Source organism: Spermophilus citellus (genome assembly GCF_964194105.1).
Source record: "Spermophilus citellus genome assembly, chromosome: 5".
Lineage (NCBI taxonomy): Eukaryota > Metazoa > Chordata > Mammalia > Rodentia > Sciuridae > Spermophilus > Spermophilus citellus.
In genome coordinates this window covers 123,581,160-123,603,502 of record NC_138186.1, presented here as the reverse complement: position 1 = coordinate 123,603,502, position 22,343 = coordinate 123,581,160, and the positions used below count along the sequence as shown (strand labels likewise).

The window sequence follows — 22,343 nt, the reverse complement described above, 5'->3', positions numbered from 1 at the left end:
TTTTTATTCGATTTGCCAGAATTTTATTGAGGATTTTTGCATCTAGGTTCATTAGAGATATTGGTCTGTAGTTTTCTTTCTTTGAGGTGTCTTTGTCTGGTTTCAGAATCAGCGTGATGTTGGCCTCATAGAATGAATTTGGAAGAGCTCCCTCTTTTTCTATTTCCTGAAATAACTTGAAAAATATTGGTATTAATTCTTCTTTAAAGGTTTTGTAAAACTTTGCTGTATACCCATCTGGTCCTGGGTTTTTCTTGGTTGGAAGTCTTTGATTGCTTCTTCTATTTCATCTATTGATATTGGTCTGTTTAAGTTGTATCTTCCTGACTCATTCTGGGCAAATCATATGACTTAAGGAATTTATCGATGTCTTCACTATCTTCTATTTTATTGGAATATAGTTTTTCAAAATAATTTCTAATTGTCTTCTGTATTTCTGAAGCATCTGTTGTAATATTGCCTTTTTCATCCTGTATGTTATTAATTTGAGTTCTCTCTCTTCTTCTCTTCATTAGTATGGCTAGGGGTCTGTCGATCTTATTTATTTTTTCAAAGAACCAACTTATTGTTTTGTTAATTTTTTCAATAGTTTCTTTTGTTTTAATTTCATTGATTTCTACTCTGATTTTAATTAATTCTTGCCTTCTGCTACATTTGCTGTTGTTTTGCTCTTCCTTTTCTAGGGCTTTGAGATGAAGTGTGAGCTCATTTATTCGTTGGTTTTTCCTTTTTTTGAGGAATGACCTCCAGGCAATGAATTTCCCTCTTAAAACTGATTTCATTGTGTCCCATAGATTCCGATATGTTGTGTCTGTATTTTCATTTATCTCTAAGAATTTTTTGATTTCCTCCTTTATGTCTTCTGTAACCCATTGATCATTCAGTAACATATTGTTCATTGTCCATGTGATGTAGGATTTTTCCTTCCTTCTTTTATCATTTATTTCCAGTTTCATTCCATTATGATCTGATAAAGTACATGGTGTTATCTCTACCCCTTTATATTTACTGAGGGTTGCCCTATGGCATAATATATGATCTATTTTTGAGAAGGTTCCATGTGCTGCTTGGAAAAAAGTATGTCCACTTGTTGATGGTTAATATATTCTATATATGTCAGTTAAGTCTAGGTTATTGATTGTGATATTGAGGTCAATAGTTTCTTTACTCAACTTTTGTTTGGAGGATCTGTCCAATGGTGAGAGAGGTGTGTTGAAGTCACCCATGATTATTGTGTTTTGGTCTATTTGATTCTTGAACTTGAGGAGAGTTTGTTTTATGAACGTTGCAGCGCCATTATTTGGTGCATAAATATTGATAATTGTTATGTCTTGTTGGTCAATGGTTCCTTTTAACAGTATATAATGTCCTTCCTTATCCCTTTTGATTAACTTAGTCTTGAAGTCGATTTTATTCGATATGAGAATGGCCACCCCTGCTTGCTTACGAGGACCGTGTGCGTGGTATATTTTTTCCCAACCTTTTACCTTGAACCTGTGTATGTCTTTTCTAATCAGATGTGTCTCCTGGAGGCAGCATATTGTTGGATTTGTTTTTTTAATCCATGTTACCAGCCTATGTCGCTTTATTGGAGAGTTTAAGCCATTAACGTTTAGAGTTACTATTGATATGTGGTTTGTATTTCCTGCCATGTTTGATTATTTATCTCTTTTTTTTTTCCTAATTTAGTTTGTTTCTCCATGGTTAGCTTTCCCCCCGTCCTCTGTCTTTACTGAGGCACTTTCCGCTGATGGTTTTAGTTATTGTTTTTCATTTCTTCCTCGTGTAGAGTTTTGCTCAAGACGCTTTCCAATGCTGGTTTTCTGGCTACAAATTCCTTTAGCTTTTGTTTATCATGAAAGATTTTTATTTTGTTGTCGTATCTGAAGCTTAATTTTGCTGGATACAGAATTCTTGGTTGGCATCCATTGTCTTTCAGTGTTTGAAATACGTTGTTCCAGGATCTTCTCGCTTTCAGTGTCTGTGATGAAAAATCCGTTGTTAACCTTATTGGTTTACCCCTAAATGTAATCTGCCTCTTTTCTCTTGTAGCTTTTAATATTTTCTCTTTGTTCTGTATATTGGATATCTTCATAACAATGTGTCTTGGCGTTGGTCTACTGTGATTTTGTGTGCTCGGTGTCCTGTATGCATCTACAATTTGTATATCTGTTTCCTTTTTTATTTCTGGAAAGTTTTCTGTAATTATTTCATTCAGCAAGTTACTCATTCCCTTGGCATGAATCTCTGTGCCTTCCTCTATCCTGATGACTCGTAAGTTTGGTTTTTTTAAGTTATCCCAAATCTCTTGTATGTTTTTCTCGTGATTATTTACCAGCCTATCTGAGTTGTCTAGACTCTTTTCAAGATGATATATTTTGTCTTCATTATCTGACGTTCTGGCTTCTACTTGCTCCACTCTGTTAGTGATACTCTCGATTGAGTTTTTAATTTGCTTTATCGTTTCCTTCATTTCTAGAATTATTGTTTGATTTTTTTTATAATCTCTATCTCCTGATAAAGATGCTTAACTTCTTCTTTTATCTGTTTATGTAATTCATTTTCAATGTGATCTTTAAGGTTCCTTTCCTTCTGTCTAAGGGGTTCCTTGAGTTATTTATATGGCCATTTTACTGATGACTCCAGGTCCTCCTGAATATTTAGGCTGTGCTTCATTGTTTGTACTCCTTTTCTTCCTTGCTTTTTTATGCTCATGATACTTCTTGTTCTGTTTGACTGCTGAGTTACTGTTTACTCTTATAAATTTATTTGATGCTTGGGAGGAGAGGTATTAGAAGGGAAGGGAAGAAGTCACTAAAGAGAGTGAGTGTAGGCAGGTAGAATTAAAGAAAGGGGGAATAAGAAAATTGAAAATAAATGAAAAAACAAAAGCAAAAAAGTGAAAAAAAAGAAAGAAAAAACGGAAAAATAAAAATTTGAAACCCCCCCAAAAATTATAATGATAATAAACAAATGGCAATTAAAGTTTAAAAAATAATAGTAATAATAATAGAATAAAAAGAATTTAAAAAATTGAAACCATTAATAAGAAAGTTGAAGAGCCAAAGAAGTCCCCCAATGAGCAGCTCCGTGGAGGAGCCAATCAGCTAGATGTTGCTGGGGCCGCTGTGAGCCAATCATCAGCTGGCAGTCTGAAGGGCAGGGAAACAGCCCAATGAACATCACCGCAGAGGAGCCAATCAGCTAGATGTTGCTGGGGCTGCTGTGAGCCAATCATCAGCCGGCAGCTGGAAGTTTGCTGGGGCCCCTTTGGCTGTGGCTCTCAAAACATTTTCATTTTTCACTTTTAACACCATCTCAGATCCCTCATTCAGAAGTTTCCTTCAGAGAAGGAAATAAAAGCAGAGAAGGAGATAAAATAGAAATAAAAGCATATCGATTGAAGAATGTCTTATTTCTACAACAATCAAAAATAAAGCAATAAAAATATAAAACACTAAGAATTTCTTGATAAAAAGTATGAATTCTCTGACCAAATTATCCCTTCTCCAATCTTTCCAGTTCAGCTAGCTGGACATGTTTAAATAATTTGGTTGACTTCTCAGAGTTAATTCCTCTTCTCTATGTTGAGGATCATGATGTCTGCTCTTCATGGACCTTTAAGAAGAGTTGTCTCACTTTTCAGCATTTCTGCTGCCTCATCTTTAAAATACTGATGCTAGCAATACAGCAATGTTGGCTTTTTGTGACGTTTTAAATCATTCATATATGTACTGTGGTTAGTGTCATTAGTATGTTCATACACATCAGACATTGCAATAGTGCTAGGCATATATTGACCACTCAATAACTATTATTCACTTCTAAAATAACTTGAAATTTTATGTTTGCACTTGTAGGTGAAAAAATATGGACAACACAGAGGAATACTTACTTGAATTTAAAGGCTACAATTTTGAAAGGTCTTTAGTTAAAATTCATATAGTAGAAAGTGCGGATGATTTTGAAATTAGAGATGATGATGTCTTCATAATCACCTATCCAAAATCTGGTAAGTGTAAAGAGTGGCCTCATGATAGTAGATTTTTAACTAAGTTTGGTATGTGTGTGTGTGTGTGTGTGTGTGTGTGTGTGTGTGTCTGTGTCTGTGTGTGTGTAAATGTGCTATTTTTCAGATATCCACAGCAGCCTGACCTACATTTATATATGCATTAATGATCAGAAAAAAGTTAGATGAATCTCAAATCTATACTACCAAAGCTCATTTGCAATGGATACATTGTCAATTCTGTTAAAAAAAAAAATATATATATATATATATATATATATATATAAACTAAATGCTGAGTCATGAGCAGGTACTGTGTAAATGCTGACCTGTTGGCTTGGTCTGTTGGACAGACCTGAGACAGTCCAAACTCCTCTTTTCTCTAATTTGTAAATGCTTCCTGAGTTGGAAGATTTATCTTCCATAATTATTCATGTTCCAAGATGTTTCATTTTCTTGAGAAGTATTCCATGACAGCTGAGTTCCACTGAAGATTCTCAAAAACGGTTTCAACCAGTAAGTTCTACTAGAAAATAAAATAAAAATGATTTTGAGATTTGTGAAGACCATCATTACAAAGAAGTGGTAAAACACAATCCTGTTGGGCTAAACATGTACTAATGAGCCTTAGGTAATAGTGACTTCTACTTCAGCAGGGCAGGATGATTGGCTTGGTTTGAGTTTTTACAGTTGCCCAGGCAGACTAAGGGATAAAGCTGTAGTTATTAAGATTCTACATACAATGTTTTGCTTATTTATAGTGTGGTTTCTTCAGAACACCACAAAGAAGTTGGTCATACATGGTTAGGCCATTCAAGTAAAAAAAATGTTTTATATATATATAAAACATTTATATATATATATATATATATATATATATATATATATATATATATATATATATATATATATCTTTGCTCATGTCAGGTTCTGCTATTTCCTGACATCCTTGGATGCTTAAATAGTTTACACAACCCTAAGTGGTAAATAGAAAAGGGGGAGAAAGTGAAATCGCTTAAAATTTTGTTAATTTGTCTATAATTCTAAAGGGTAAAGTTCTAAGAAAGGAATCTCAGGAAGGAGAAAGAGATGCCCACAAAATATAGTAAAAAGAGACTCTGTAACCAATAACATATTTTAAGAAAATATAGAAGAAATAAGCTCCAAGACTCCAAACAGAAAGAAATGACACAGAGAAGGAAATGCTAATTTCCCTCATGTGATCAGTACAGGGTGTATGCATGTGTGGAAATATCACACTCTATCCCATCAAAATGTAGAATTATTATTATAAGTTAAGGAAAAAGTTAAAAATACTAAAAAGGACCTAACATGGAGCAGGAAACAGAGAAGGAGAGGCAGAATTAATCCAAATCATCACTATCATGGAATCAGAACAAACACAAATCTTCAAGTGATAAAGGAATTTAGAGTCTATGATTTTATCTTTATTAACTTTAATGTTTCATAGAGACAAAAAAATGAGAATTGGACAAACTTGTTAGCATACTTAGAGTGTCTAAAAGAAAAGAAAGCTCAAATGATTTTATGGTGAATGACACTATTGTTGACTTAATTTTTAATGACTAATCGAGTTTGAAAACAAGATGATTTATTTTTTCAGGTACCATCTGGACTCAGCAGATACTAAGCTTGATTTGTTTTGAGGGGCATCGTAACAGAACTGAAGATATCAACACAATGGATAGAGCTCCTTTCTTTGAATACAATATTCACAATTTGGACTTTATCAAAATGCCATCCCCTCGCCTCTTCGCTTCCCACCTCCCATATTATTTAGTTCCAAAAGGTCTGAAGAACAAAAAAGCTAAAGTATGTCATACAGCTTAATCGTTTTTTTTTTTTTTTTTTTTTTTTTTTTTTTGCACAAACAAAATAACCTGCTTTAAGTAGATTCCCCAACCTCACTAAACCACAGTTTTCCAAATGTTACAAACATTGTATGTTTAGGACATTGCCTTCCACAATAAAAGTATATGAAAGTCCTAAAAACTATGCCTGTAATAAGCAACTGTGGATATAATTTGCAATGTAATTCTATAGCATATAACAAAAATTCTTTCACATTGGCCATAAATGCCATTCTTTTTTGTAGTTTCATAGAAATTTATTGTATGGCTTTGCAATAATTAATGTGTATTTGATGAATAGGTAAGTTGCAGCCAATGGATGTATTGTGCTGTAATAAACATTCACATAAAGACTTGCACTTTAATTCTCATGCCGTGTTTCAATTAATGTGAAGTTTTCAAATTGAAATGTCTAATATTTTAAGTGTTGACAGGGATTACCTGCCTGCTTTTTATAATATATGAATCAGACTTCATCAAATAACCATGTAGGAATGCCTCTGTCCTCACATGCTTACTAATAATGGGAATTATCAAATTTGCCTAATATGCTAAGTAAGAAAGTAATCTCTCTTTGAGGGAATTTAACTCTTTCAATTTTAATAAGATTATCTTTTTATTTTTTATTGGTCTTGAAATATTCTTATTCCAGGTTGTCTTATTTACTGTTCTGTGGGAAATTTATTTGTGGCAAAATCTTTCCCTTTATAAAGGAAAGACTTTTTTAATAAATTGTTGAAAACTTTTAACCTTATGTAACCCAACTGTTAATACTTCTTTCATGACTTCTGGTTCTGATGCTGTACTAAGAAAACACAACACTAACAACAAAGATTATGTAAATGCCCTCTAGCTTTTTTCTAACTAACAGTATTATTTTTAACCTTTTTGTTGGTGGGGTGGGAGGTGTGGGGTGGTAAGGAGGGATTGAACTCAGTGTCACTCAACCACTAGGCCACATCCCCAGCCCTATTTTGTATTTTATTTAGAAACATGATCTTACTAAATAATTTAGCACCTCTCTTTTCCTGAGCCTGGCTCTGAACTCATGATCCTCATGTCTTCCCCTCCAGAGTAGCTGGGATTACTGGCGTGGGACACGGAGCCTGGCTATTTTTAACCTTCTTATGATTATAAATTAAATCTGATACTGCTTATGAGACATGAACATTGCCTTATACTTGTCTAAGGAATTTGCTGATTGGCCCAAAACAATATATTAAAACATTCACTTGAGTACCTCTACTGTTTTGAAGTCTATATATTGGTATGCTAAATTTTCGTAGTTGGACACGAATTTATTTTACTTATTTATTTTTATGTGGTGCTGAGTATAGAACTCAGGGCCTCACACATGCGAGGTGAGTGCTCTAATGCTGAGCCACAGCTCTAGCCCTAGATAAGTCAAATTTTTCTATCAACTTTTTACAATATAGTTTAGTTCCACAATGATTGTCAAATGTGGGTTTTAATTTAAGAGAGATTTGTTCTGGGAAAACAAACATTGCAATATTCTGACATTCCTCGAGTTTCATTCTATGTATCAGGTCTACTTTAATGCCATCTATATGTACCTTTTATTGTTCTCAGTGTGCTTTTTACCCACTTATAGATATTTAACATTGAAAAAAAGTATAACATTTTATAAGCTTTTAAAGAGAGAGAGGAGAGAGAGAGAATTTTTTAATATTTATATTTCAGTTTTCGATGGACACAACATTTTTATTTTATTTATTTGTATGTGGTGCTGAGGATCAAACCCAGCGCCCCGTGCATGCCAGGCGAGCGTGTTATGGCTTGAGCCACATCCCCAGACCAAGTATAACATTTTAATGATCTTGTCAATTTACTTCAATTTTGTGGTCATTTATTTGCATTCAGGCTGCAATGATAAAAATTTCATATTCTCTTATTTTTAGAGTTTTAGGATATAAGGAGTTTTCTATTTTACTATGTTTTCACCCTCTGCGGAACTAGCTTTTTCCTTTTTTTAAGCATAATTCAATGTTTTCTTTTTTGTTAATGTATACTTTCATTTTAATTATTGCCTCATTTTAGTATATATCTTTCTATCTTCTTTAATTAAATGTCCAGTATATCTATTTCCAGTGTTTATTTTTGTCAATATTAACATTTTTAAATGAATACCATTTTTAGTGTAACTATGGGTGTAATTTTGTTAATGTTTAAATGCTTTGTCATTTCAGGTTTACCTTTTTAATTGGTTTCAGCTCTTGCGAGATTTTTTTTAGTTTGAAAGTGTTTGTATAGTTTTCTATCATGGGCGATGGTGTTTACATATTCTAATTTTGGGAATTTATTTAAAAGTTAATTGTCAATTGCATGATCATTTTTAAAACATGGAATATATTTCATACATGAGAAAGGGAGATAAATTTTCTGTGTTGGGTACTTATACAAATTTTAGAAACTAAATAAAATGAAATTTTAATAATCAATTTTACAAATTTATTTTTCCTTTTTTTGTTTTGTTAAAGAAAATTCTCTGTAAGTGTTCTACTATGATTGTGGCTAAATCAAAATACTTACAGATTTACTGGAACTTTTCCATTGAAATTTTTCTATTATGATCATCAGTGTACAAATGTTCCTTTTCTGTTGGTCTTTGAAAACAAATTATGGGCCATCCCGTTAAATCATTTGGCCTGCAATTTTACTTAATTTCATTTTATTCCTTATTCTCTAATTCGCTGGGACTTTGCCACATGCTCTTGTTTGTTCTTGATTTGAAATGCCATTTTCACTGCTGCATAACTTTACAACTTTTGAAAGTAGTTTTATCAGATCTGTTCTTTTTCTTCATAGAAAAATCAGAATATTCCAGCATTTGAATATCACTACATGCTGCTCTGAGTGTTCTTGAGAATGCCCTTTGGGCACATAGGCAGGAGTTTCCCTGGAATGTACATCCAAGAAGGGATTGCAAAGCCAAAAGTACAATGATGTACAGTTCTATGGGATGGGGCTATATTTTCTTAAGAAAACAGGTATATCAATTCTTGCTGAAATTGGTAATGGATATGTTTTGTTTTCCCCCCTAGTAATGATACATATCAGAATTTTAAATTTTTTCAATGTGTTATTTATGAAGTGGTTTTTCAAGCGATCTTAACTTACATGTCCAATACTCAGTAATGCAAATAAACCTGTTTTGAAAGATTATTGACCATAATTATTGTATATTCTGTGAAAGGACTTTTTGACCCAACTTTTCATTAATGATATTTTTCATATTAATTTTCTTTATACAGTTTCTCTCCTATATATAAAAGTATTTATTTTAACAATACTTTTTGTAATAGAGAAAAATTGGGGGAACACCTAATTTTCCATGGCTAGTAGAATGGATTAAAATAATTATGATTCATTCAGCTAATAAATATGATGCAACTGTTAAAAACTTGAAATAATATACTGGAATTGTTAATATTATTTCTACTTCTCCCTGCAGATTCTTTATATCTACAGAAATCCTAAAGATGTTTTGGTTTCCTTTTTTCATTTTTCAAATTGGGTGGCTCGATTAAAGCCTTCTGATACTTTTGAGAATTTTATGGAAATGTTTCTAGATGGACAAGGTAACTATGAGTTTATTTATCAAGAAACTTAGGGAAAATATGTAGAGAGATGGAAAAGGGCAATTGTACAATGGATGCTCTTGAGTAGTTACTATGACACATCAACTTAGTCTGCCACCCAGTGGCTTTTCCTTCCTTGCCAGGACCATGTGGGTCTTGTCAAATTTGCAAAGGCATGTTGTTTAGGAAACATTTTGACCAGTCCATAAGAGGCTTACACGTATTCTATCAAACTAGCTACAAATATAATTAAAATAATACATTCCAGAATCACTAGTGATCAGGTGTACTCTCTCCTGGACCTGTGGTAAGCCTTCTAGGGCCATGGTGGAGTTTATCACTCCACTACTGATGAGGATTGACTGTTGCAAGGGACTTGTAGTGAGAAGTATCAGGATCTCACTCATTTAAAGACTACATTCAGGTTCTGTCTCATTGTAAACAGGTAGCTTCACTAACCAGAGATCTTAGAGAATGAGAAGAAAATGGACATGTGTGTTTTCTGGTGGATATAGGAAAGTGGAGGAACTTGCTTTACAGAAATGTGATTTAAACTGAGACCCAGGGGCTTTCTCATTTCTTTATTGCTGCCTTCCTACATCCATAAGGTCGCTTTTCATGGTCACTTCTCTATGAAAACCATGATTGTTCCCCTAAGCAGTAATCATTTCAAAACAGTAATATAGATGTCCAGTGGTTGGGCCTTTATTTTTGCTTTTGTGAGTATAAGGAGGAAAAGACAGAATACTTTGCTGTTCAATAAGTGCGACATCTTCACCTTGTTACTAATTAATTTTTGTACAGTGATGGGAAGTCATTGGTTTGATCACGTAAGAAGCTGGTATGAACACAGACATGACTTCAATATTCAGTTCATGAGCTATGAAGATATGAAAAAGGTAAAATAAGAAATATTTTTAAAATTTCATTTTTGTAAACTTTTTTTTTCTCCTCGTTTCAGGAAAACTCATTCGCCTAGTCATTTATGAAAATACATATTTCGTAGGCTTTTGGGGGTAAGTGGGGGTTCTAATTTCCTGCTTATCCATTAATTACTGGTTTTCCTCAAGGGTTTGTTCTCAAACAGTCACCATTATTATCATGTAACAACTGTAGCATTAAAGGCAACCTCAAATATCTAGGATACCAGTCTTTGTAAAACATTTTTATTAATATTAATTACATATTAATGGATTTTGTTTTCTGATTTCTATATGACCAGACAACATGCACTGATCATATCCAATCTCTCCTTCTTCCACTCTCTTTACTCCCCTTCGCCCTGGACCCTTCAGAGGCCCTAGTATTCATGATTCTACTTTCAGTCAATATTTGTTGTTGTTCTCATGTGTGCTGCTTGTGCTATTTGTCTTTCTATGTCTGGCTTATTTTAGTAACATCATGTCTTCCAGTTCCATGAATTTTGCTGGAGAATTTCATTTTTTATATCTGAATAATAGTCCAGTGTGTGTGTGTGTGTGTGTGTGTGTGTGTGTGTGCGTGTGATAATTTCTTCGTCTGTTCATCTGTTGATAAACACCATGTAGGCTGAATCCTTATCTGTTGTGAACAGTGGTACAATAAACACGGGCATGTGAATTGTCTCTTTTATGGTGCACTGTTTCTTTTTGATATATACCCAGGAATGTGCAGTTGTTCTGTTTTTAGTTTAGTTTCTTTTTTTCTTGAGGATACACCAAACTGTTTTCCATGGTAATTATACTTAATAAAGTTCATCAAGGAGCACTAAGGCACTGAGGCATGAAGTCACTACTAAGAGAAGATAATTATTGCTGAAGATGAGGGTGAGCCCTGTGAGGCATGTTCTTCCTGTAAAGAGAATCTTAAAAACTAGTTCTCATGTGAAGTCATAGAATGCTTATATGGTGGTTAAATATTCTAAACTGCCTGAAAACGTTGTGTAATTCAAACACAAGACAGGGAAGCTTATTGTTCTGTGGACTCTGGTTGGTATGTTGATTCATTAATACATCATCTATTTAGTTACTTTAAAAAAATCACTGAATGATTGCTCTGTGCCTTGCACTGAATCATGAGTAATAGAAGACTGAATCTTTTATAGACAGAACTCATAATCTGTCAGGGAAAACAAGTGCTCACCAAGCTAGTATATGTATTTCAAAAGTAATAATTGCAAATATTAAGGAAATGTCTAATAAAATGTCAATGTGTATATGTACTGAGGGTATCTAATATACTTAAAAGTAATGGTCTTTTTTTTTCTCTTTCCTGAAATAAAGAACATGGGAAATGCAAGCTAATAAATAAGATCTAAGTGAAAGAAAAAAAAAAACATGGGAGAGACTTATAAGATAAGAAAAAAGAAAAGTACATGAGACCTTTGAGGACTGAAGGGAAGAACTTGAACAATGTGGGAGAGATGAAAGTTTAATATAGGGGGGTTTTATAGGAGCCAGATTTTATAACATCTGTAGGCTATGTTAATGAGAGTGATTTCTTTAATGTTAAAAGTAGTAAGGAGACTCTTAAGAGCTATTAAGAAGGGTAGCCATAGATTATATTTAATATTTTTGAATATTATTTACATTTATGAGTTGAAGAGGAAAAATAGTGAATATAGGGAAACCAGAATAGACAGAGACCAGTATATTAATCCACTGAACATCGGTGGTGGCTTGTATTGGAGTAGTGTCATTGTGAATGAAGAGAATACAGAGTTTTGAGGCACAGTTAAGATGTAAAAAGAAAAGGGATCATCTTCTCTAACTCCATCCATTTACCTGCAAATGCCATGATTTTATTGTATTTATTTGCTAAGTAATATTCCATTGTGTATATATGCCACATTTTTTTATCCATTCATCCACTTAATGGCATCTAGTTTGGCTTCACAGTTTAGCTATTGTGAATTGTGCTGCTATAAATATTGATGTGTCTGTGCCCCTGTAATATGCTGTTTTTAAGTCCTTTAGGTATAGTGGGATAGCTGGATCAAATGGTCGTTCCATTCCCAGATTTCCAAGGAATCTCCATACTGCTTTCCATATTGGATATACCAATTTGCAGTCCCACCAGCACTGTATGAGTATACCTTTTCCCCACATCCTTGCCAACACTTGTTGTTGTTTGTCTTCATAATAGCTGCCAATTCTGACTGAAGTGAGATGCTATCTTAGAGTAATTTTGATTTGCATTTCTCTAATTCCTAGTGACGATGAACATTTTTTCATATATTTGTTGATTGATTATATATCTTCTTCTGACAAGTGTCTGTTCATGTCCTTGGCCCATTTGTTGATTAGGTTATTTGTTTTTTTGGTTTTTAGATTTTTGAATTCTTTATATACCCTAGAGATTAGTGCTATATCTGATGTGTGAAGGGTAAAATTTGGAAATTGGGGCCTAATCTCACGTGATGAAGATTAGGGCCTACTTTTTCTTCTATTAGACACAGAGTCTCTGGTTTAATTCCTAGATCCTTGATCCACTTTGAGTTGAGTTTTGTGCCTGGTGACAGACAGAGGTTTAATTTCATTTTGTTGCATATGGATTTCCAGTTTTCCCAGCACCAGTTATTAAAGAGGCTATCTTTTCTCCAATGCATGTTCTGGGCACCTTGTCTAACATAAGATAATTGTAATTGTTTGGGTTAGTCTCTGTGTCCTCTATACTGTACCATTGGTCTACCAGTCTGTTTTGGTGCCAATACCATGCATGCTATTTTTGTTACTATTGCTCTGTAGTATAGTTTAAGGTCTGATATACTGATGCCACCTGCTTCACTCTTCCTTCTAAGGTTTGCTTTAGCTTATGGGTCTCTTATTTTTCCAGATGAATTTCATGATTGCTTTTTCTATTTCTATGAGGAATGCCATTGGGAATTTGATTGGAATTGCATTAAATCTGTATAGTGGTTTTCATAGTATGATTAATTTGATGATAATAATTCTGCGTATCTAAGAGCAAGGTAGATCTTTCCATCTTCTAAGGTCTTCTTTCACTTCTTTTTTTTTAGGGTTCTGTAATTTTCATTATATAGATCTTTCACCTCTTTCATTGGTTCCCAAGTATCTTTTTTTTTTGAGGTTATTGTAAATGGGGTAGTTTTCCTCATTTCCTTCTCAGAGGATTTGTCACTAATATACAGAAATGGCTTTGATTTATGGGTGTTGATTTTATATCTTGCTACTTTGCTTAATTTATTTATTAGTTCTAGAAGTTTTCCAGTTAAACTTTTAGGGTCTTCTAGGTATGGAATCATATCATCAGCAAATAGTGCTAATTTAATTTCTTCTTTTCCTATACATATCCCTTTAATTTCTTTCATCTGTCTAATTGCTCTGGCCAGTGTTTCAACTACTATGTTGAATAAAAGTGATGAAAGAGGGTATCCCTGTCTTGTTCCAGTTTTCAGAGGGAATGACTTTAATTTTTCTCCATTTAGAATTTTGTTGGCCTATGGCTTAGTACAAATAGCTTTTATGTGGTTGAGATATGTTCCTGTTATCCCTTATTTTTCTAGTTTTGAACATTAAGAGGTGTTGTATTTTGTCAAATGCTTTTTATGCATCTATTAAGATGATCATATGATTCTTACCTTTTAGTCTATTCATTTGATGAATTACATTTATTGATTTTTGCATGCTGAACCAAACTTGCATCCCTGGGATGAACCCTACTAGATCATGGTACGTGATCTTTTTGATCTGTTTTTGTATTCGATTTGCCAGAATTTTATTGAGAATATTTGCATCTATGTTCATTAGAGATTTTGGTCTAAAGTTTTGTCTTTCTTTCTTTGTTTCTTTGTTTCATTCTTTCTTTCTTTTGTTCTTTCGTTCTTTCTTTCTTTCTTTTTATGTGTCTTTGCCTGGTTTTGGAATCAGGGTGATATTGGCCTCATATAATGAGTTTGGAAGTGCTGCCTCTTTTTCTATTTCCTGAAATAAATTAAAGAATATTGCTATTAGTTCTTCTTTAAAGGTCTTTTAGAACTCGGCTGTGTATCCATCTGGTCCTGGGCTTTTCTTGGTTGGTAGACTTTTGATGGTGTCTTCTATTTCGTCACTTGAAAGTGTATATTCTGATTCAAGTTGGACAAATTATATGACTCTAGAATTTGTCGATGCCTTCAATATTTTCTATTTTATTGTAGGACAAGTTTTCAAAATAATTTCTAATTGTCTTCTGTATTTCTGTAATGTCTGTTGTGATATTTCCTTTTTCATCACGTTAGTGATTTGAGTTTTCTCCTTCTCTTCGTCAGCATGGCTAAGGGTCTGTCAATTTTATTTATTTTTTCAAAAAACCAACATTTGTTCTGTCAATTTTTTCAATTGTTTCTTTTGTTTCAATTTTGTTGATTTCATCTCTGATTTTAACTATTTCCTGACCTCCTTCTTTTGGTGTTGATTTCTTCTACTTTTTCTAAGGCATTAAGAGTAATGTTAAGTCCTTTCTTTGTTGAATTTGTCTTCTTTTAAGGAATGAACTCCATGCAATAAACTTTCCTCTTAGAACTGCTTTCATAGTGTCCCAGAGATTTCAATATGTTGTATCTGTGTTCTCATTCACCTCTAAAAATTTTTTAATCTCCTCCTTACTGTCTTCTGTAACCAATTGTTCATTTAGTAGAATATTACTTAGTCTCCAGGTGTGGGAGTGGATTTTATTTCTTATTTTATCATTGATTTCTAATTTCATTCCATTATGACCTGATAGAATGCAGGATAGTATCGCTACTTTTTTATATTTGCTAAGGGTTGCTTTGTGGCATATTGTATGGTCTATTTTAGAAAAGGTTCCATGTGCTGCTGAGAAGAAAGTGTATTCTCTCTTTGAAGGATGAAATAATCTATATATGTCAGTTAAGACTAGGTTATTGAGTGTATTATTGAGTTCTATAGTTTCTTTGTTCAGCTTTTGTTCAGAAGATCTATCTATTGATGAAAGAGGTGTGTTAAAGTCACCCAAAATCGTTTTGTTGTGGTCTATTTGACTCATGAATTTGAGAAGAGTTCGATGAACATAGATGCTCCATTGTTTGGGGCATATATATTTATAATTGTTAAGTCTTATTGGCATATGGTTCCCTTGAGCAGAATGTAGTGTCCATCTTTATCCTTTTTGATTGACTTTAGTTTGAAGTCTACTCTATTTGAAGGAGGATGGAAACCCCTGCTTGTTTCCACAGTCCATGTGAGTGGTATGATTTTTCCCAACACTTCATCTTCAGTCTGTGGATGTCTTTTCCTATGAAATGAGTCTCTTAGAGGTAGCATATTGTTGGGCCTTTTATTTATTTTTTTGATCCAATCTGTTACTTTATGTCTTTTGATTGGTGAGTTTAGGCCATTAACATTCAGGGTTATTATTGAGACATGATTTGTATTCCCACTCATTTTTGTTTATTTTTGCAATTTAACGTGACTTGGTTTCTTCTCTAATTAGATTTTTCTTTAGTGTAATACCTTCCTTTGCTGATTTTCATCATTGTTTTTCATTTCCTCTTAGAATATGTTGCTGAGGATATTCTGTAGTGCAGGCTTTCTAGTTGTAAATTCTTTCAACTTTTTTTTATCATGGAAGGTTTTTATTTCATTATCAAATCTAAAGCTTAGTGTTGTTGGACATAAGATTCTTGGTTGGCATCCATTTTCTTTCAGGGCTTGGTATATGTTGTTCCATGATATCATGTCTTTGAAGGTCTGGGTTGAAAATATGCTGAGATACAAATTGGTCTCCCACTATATGTGATCTGATTCCTCACTCTTGTGGCTTTTAAGATTCTATCCTTATTCTGTATGCTAGGCATTTTTGTTATAATGTGCCTTGGTGTAGATATGTTGTAATTTTGTGTATTTGGTGTCCTGTAACCTTCTTGCATTTGGTTTTCCAATTCATTCTTCATGCTTGGGAAATTATCTGATATTAACTCATTGAAGAGTTTGTACATTACTTTGGTTTGAAACTCTGTGCCTTCCTCTATCCCAGTAAATCTTAGATTTGGTCTTTTGATGCTGTCCCATAATTCTTGGATGTTCTATTCATGGTTTCTAACTTTCTTCACTGTGTAATCAACTTTATTTTCCAGATTGTATACTTTGTCTTCATTATCTGACATTCTTTTTTCCAAGTGATCTAGTCTGTTGGTTATGCTTTCTATTGATTTTTTTATTTGATTTACTGTATCCTTCATTTCAAGGATTTCTGACCTTTTTTTTCAGAGTCTCTGTCTCTCTCTTGGAGGAATCTTTTGCTACCTATATTTTCTCTCTTACATCATTGTTGGAGTGATCAACTTTTGCCTGTATTTGCTCATTTAGGTCATCATTTAATTCACAAATCATTTTAATTATGAACCTTCTGAACTCCTTCTCTGACATTTCATCAACTCCCTGCCCATGGGTTCTTTTATTGTAGTGTCCTGGTTTGTTTGGGGCGCTTTCCTCCCTTCTTTTTTCATGGTGTCTATATGTCTTCTTTTCTTGCAGTGTGGATTTGAGATATTAGAGTTTATTCCCTATATTCTTATAGTACCTGTGCAGATTGTCTGTACTGCACCTTGAAGTTGGGCTTCCAGACCCCTGCTGGTGTCCCTCAATGTATGCTACTGCATCCAAAGTTGGTGGCAGCTATAGCAGAGGTAACTTGAGATAATATTAAAGGTGCCCCAAGATGGAAGCAATGTCTTACAGAGATGGGGCTGAAAGGGTGGGCCTCACACTCCCTTTGGGATGCCTGCTCTGAGATGCAGCTGCTTGTAGGCCCTGTCTGTTGTAAAAATGTTAGGGGCTACTGCATGGGGAAGGCTATCATAATGACTGCAGTGTCCCAAGATGGAAGTGGGTTAGGCTTAGGTTCCCATGTGGGGGAGGGGGTGAACTTGGACCTACTGTGGACATGGATCCTGCGCAAGTTTGTGTGGACAGATCTGGGCTAGGCTTGGACTCCTGCAGTAGTCTGCTGGTTGGAAGAGGTGGTCCTATGCCAGAGGCTGGGCTCCCGTGAGTGTGGTGGTTGTAGGTCAGCGTGGGTGCATCTGGGCCATTGGGCTTGACCTCCTGAGGTAGTCTGCTGGTCAGAAGAGGCGGTCCTCTTCCAGAGGCTAGGCTCTGGTGGGTGTTTGCCCCGCAGGTGGAGGGTGGACCTGGGCCTACTGGGTCCATTGCAGGCTTCTGTAGGCAGTCTGGGCTGGGTCTCAGCTCCTGCGATAATCTGATGGACAGAAGAGATGGTCCTGGGCTGGAGGATGGGCTGCAGCAGGTGCCTGCAGGTGAAGGGGTGGACCTGGGCCTACTGTGAGTCTGGGTCCCGCACAGGCTGGTGTGGGTGGATCTGGGATGCTAGGCTTGACCTCCCCCAGTAGACCGCTGGTTGAAAGAGGCGATCCTGCATCAGAGGCTAGGCTTTGGCTGGTGTCTGCCCTGCCAGTGGAGGGGTGGACCCAGGCCTGCTGTGAGCCTGGGTCCCACATGGGCTGGTGTGGATGGTCCCAATTTTAAGTTAGTTTTAATATGTGGCATAGGATCAGGATCAACTTCAAGCTTTTGCATGCAGCCATTCAATTTTCCTATTACCTTTTGTTGAGGAAACTGTCCTTTTACTATGAAATGTTCTTGGCATTCATGTCAAAAATCATTTGACCATATGTGTGAGAGCTAGTTTCTGTGAACTCTATTCAACTCTATTGATTCATACTTCCAAATTTATGGCATTATCAGACTATTTAGCTGACCATTATTTTGTAGTAAGTTTGAAATATGGAAGTGTGAAAATGGAGAATCTAGTATTCTTTTTCAAGACGAACTATTCAGGATGCCTTGGAGTTTTATAAGAATATTGTGATGGATTGTTCTTCTTTCTTTTTTTGCAAAAAATATCATTGGGATTGTGATAGAGTGCATCACATCTATCTGTGAATTGTTTTACATTGTATTCTTTCTTTAATTCCAGTCATCAGTATAGGATATTGTTTCATTTATTTGTTTGCTTTTACTTTTCAGTAATGTTTTGTAGGTTTCAATAGGCAACACTCTTACCTCCTTGTCCATTCCTTGGAGTTTTAGTCTTTCTTCTTGTGATTATTAGTATAATTGTTTCTTAATTTCCTTTTAGGTTTACTCATTGTTAGTGTATAGAAATTCAACTGATTTTTACAAGTTGGTTTGATTTTTGAATCTACAACTTGATTAAGTTTCTTTGTTGTTATGTTCTTTTTGGTGTGTGTATGTGAGTGATTTTGGGGGGGTTTTCTACATATAAGATACTCTTATGGGCTAACAGGGATCATTTCATTATCTTTATTTTCTATTTCAATACCTTTTTTCTTTTTTATTGCTTAGTACCTCCAGCTAGTATTTCTAGTATCATAATAAACAGAAGTGGAAAAACTGAATTGGACTTACTCCACATCTCAGATGAAAATCTTCCTCTCTCAGTTGAGTTTGCTGTTAGCTACAGGTATTCCATATAAGACCTTTTTCATGTTGAGGTAGTTTCATTCCATTGCAGATTTATTGAGCATTTCATCATACAAAGATGTTGGGGTTTTTTAAAAGCTAAAATTTTATTGTCTGAGTAAATATCAATAAGTATTTTTTTACAGTTAATTTTTTTCATTTTTTGTTTTAATTATTAACACATGACAGTACAATGACCTTGACATATTATACATTTGAATCAGATGGGATATAATTTCTCATTTTTCTGAGTATACAAATTGCAGAATCACATTGGTCATACATTTGCGTATATACACACAGTAATAATAATATCTGTTTCATTCTACTATCCTTCCTATCTCCCCAATCCCTCCCCTCTCTACCTAATCTAGGGTAATGCTATTCTTTTTATTTTTCTTTCTCACATCTTCTTATATGTATTTTGTATAACAATGAGGGTCTCCTTCCACCATCCATGCAGTTCCCTTTCTCCCTCCCTTTCCTTCCCATCCCTCTTCCCTATGTAGAGGTAATCTTCTTCCTATGCTCAAAGATGTTGGGTTTTGTTAAATGTTTTTTGAGCATCAATTGAGATAATCATGTCAGTTTGTTTCCCCATTCTCTTCTCATAACAAACTGCATGGTTCATATGATGACACTTCTTTGCATTCCAGTAATCAATTTTACTAGAATAGGAAAATGTTGTGTAACTCATGCATACTCATGACTCTTTCAGGACCTCAGAAGTGCAGTGCTGAAAATCTATGGATTTCTTGAGAAAGAACTTAGTGAAGAAGTTGTGGATACTGTTGTGAAACAGGCTACATTTCAGAACATGAAGACTAATCCACAAGCAAATTATCATGATATTTTAAAATATGAAATTGGAACGAGAAGTGATAAAGGACATTTTCTGTGCAAAGGTACTATTCAGTAGTTTATAGTAGCAAGATGTAAGCTGTCATTCAAGTCCTTGATACCTAGGAGAAATAATAAGTGCTTCCAATATGTTTCTCCAAGTAACAGTGACACTTGGAACCTAGAGAAATTAAGCGCCTAATTGAGAGTAGGTCTGAAGAGTTTTTCAAGAAACCTAAGTATTTTAGTACACAATCTGACACATTAACTTGCTTAATTAATATTGTCTTATATCTAAGCCACATGAGCCTGTTTAGGTATATCAAATGAGAGAAACACTAATCCTTGTTTTCCCTTTTTTCTTCTAGAACAATCTAGGAAGTAAACTTAATGTGTATTTTGCTCTGCTGGGAGGAGTTTTGGATTACTGGGTTCCCATGTGTCAGATTGCAACATCACAAAGAGTGTTATCTTATTAGTGCTATCTGCTATGAAATCAGTTACTTCAAAAAGTTATTGAAATCATTTTCACTGTGATCTTATTACATGCCTGAAGTAGTTGTCAAGAATGAATATTATTTCTCTTGTAACTGATACCCTTTAAATTCAAATTATTATTACTACTACTACTACTACTACTACTACCACCAGGGATTGAACTCAGGGGCACTCAAGCACTAAGCCACATTCCCAGCTGCTATTTTGTATTTTATTTAGAAACAGGATCTCACTGAGTTGCTTAGAGACTCACATTGCTGAGGCTGGCTTTGAACTCAACGTCCTCCTGCCTCAGCCTCTTGAGCTGCTGGGATTACAGGCATACACCACCACACCTGGCTTCAAATTGTTAATTTCTAATTTAATCATTTAGCGTATAAACATTCTAAACACTTCACTTCTACTTTATTCACATTTTATGTTATAATTGGCTCATAATTTACCAATAGGATGATCGATATTAATTTTTGAACAATTATATAAACATCTTATGGACATTGCCCTAGATATTGATATATTTTAAAATTCTTATTTTTTTTTGGTGACATTTATTATCAATTATCCCTTTTCATTCCTCAGCTACAGCTGATAAAAAGTAATTCTATACCCCTAAGAGCTTGTTATCTACTCCAAAGGCCAATAATAATGTCTACACAAGTGAACCTGATAGCTGGAAATGCCAAGTTAGTTTTCACTTAAGAATGGTGTAATGTAATCCCTGCGGCTCAGAAGGCTGAGGCAGGAAGAATGCAAGTTCAAAGCCAGCCTCAGCAAAAACAAGGTGCTAAGCAACTCAGTGAGACCCTGGCTCTAAATCAAGTACAAAATAGGGCTGGTCGAGTACCCATGAGTTCAATCTCCAATGCACCCTTCCCCCAAAAAAGAATGGAATAATGATGGTTTAATTTTGTATAAAATAAAGATGCAGAAAGGGAAGCTCTGGTGCTCTATATGACTTTAATTTGTTAGTTGAAAATATTTCAGTCTCTTTTTTTCAAATTTAAAAAGAAAGAAATACTTTTCTTGGAGGGTTTTAGTAAGAACTATAATACAGTTGATAAATGTGGTTCACTTAGTGTGAGGTTCACTTGGTATATATACAAGAGTATATATACTAAAACATACTTGTAAAATTCTAATATAGTCATATCCTGTATAGTTTTTTCCTCTTAAGGATCACATAGTGGGAAAGGCTAACATACAGGGAAGTGAATTTTAAATCTATTTACTGCATTTTTGTGTTCCTAGATTCTTTATTCAATCATTCCTGTGTAAGAAAAGATGAGGTCTCCAATCCCGTGGACACGAACAAATATTTAGCTTGGTTGAAAAGAGATTAACACATTAATATCCAATTTTTAAATTCTGTGAACACAATAATATTCACATATTATTACAAAGTTGCCACAAGAGGTATATTGGTTGCTCCATTTAAATTTGACAGGTGTTCCACATCTGGGACAATGGGACACATGGGTTGAAATGGTTGAGGCAGTCTTTAACATGAAGTGTTCTTTATCACCAAAGTGCCATTCATGTTCTTATCCCATTAGATACCATTGGAGATTGGAAACATCATTTTACTGTGGAGCAGAATGAAAGATTTGACCAGATATTCCAAAGGGAAATGAAAGACATTTCCCTGAAGTTCATCTGGGATATAAATGAGGAGTAGCATTCTAATCAAACTATAAAAGAATCATATAAACTCTAATCAGAGGCTATACCTTAACATACATAATAATAATAACATACATAATGCCTATTTAATTACTAATTATAAAACTTAACTAACAAAATAAATAAACTATGCTTAGGTTAGTTGCCATGAATTCTTTAAAATTAAAAACAGATTAGTTTTACTTTAAAATTAAAATTACAAATCAGAAATTAAGTTGCTTTTGATGCTTTGGTATCCTGCATGAAAATGGCAAAACAGAAAGCATAAAACATGACTTGCAAATGTCTTCAGAGACGATTCTGTATTGCGCATTTTCCTTTACTCACAATTAAACTCAGGATCAATTAAAAATTAAAAATCATTTTATTCTTGTACTTAAATTTTAATTCTTTGGTTTCAAAA

At 34.3% G+C, this 22,343-nt stretch overlaps 1 protein-coding gene across 1 annotated transcript; it reads left to right on the top strand.

The window, feature by feature from the left end:
- Positions 1–3,870: 3,870 nt before the first annotated feature.
- Positions 3,871–21,935, top strand: LOC308650298 (amine sulfotransferase-like; the record flags this gene model as incomplete). Its single annotated transcript, XM_081296368.1, has 6 exons — positions 3,871–4,012; positions 5,634–5,842; positions 9,353–9,479; positions 10,284–10,378; positions 19,641–19,827; positions 21,814–21,935. The coding sequence occupies 6 exons, from the start codon at positions 3,871–3,873 to the stop codon at positions 21,933–21,935; spliced, it is 882 nt and encodes a 293-aa protein (XP_081152494.1).
- Between the last annotated feature and the right edge of the window lie 408 nt (positions 21,936–22,343).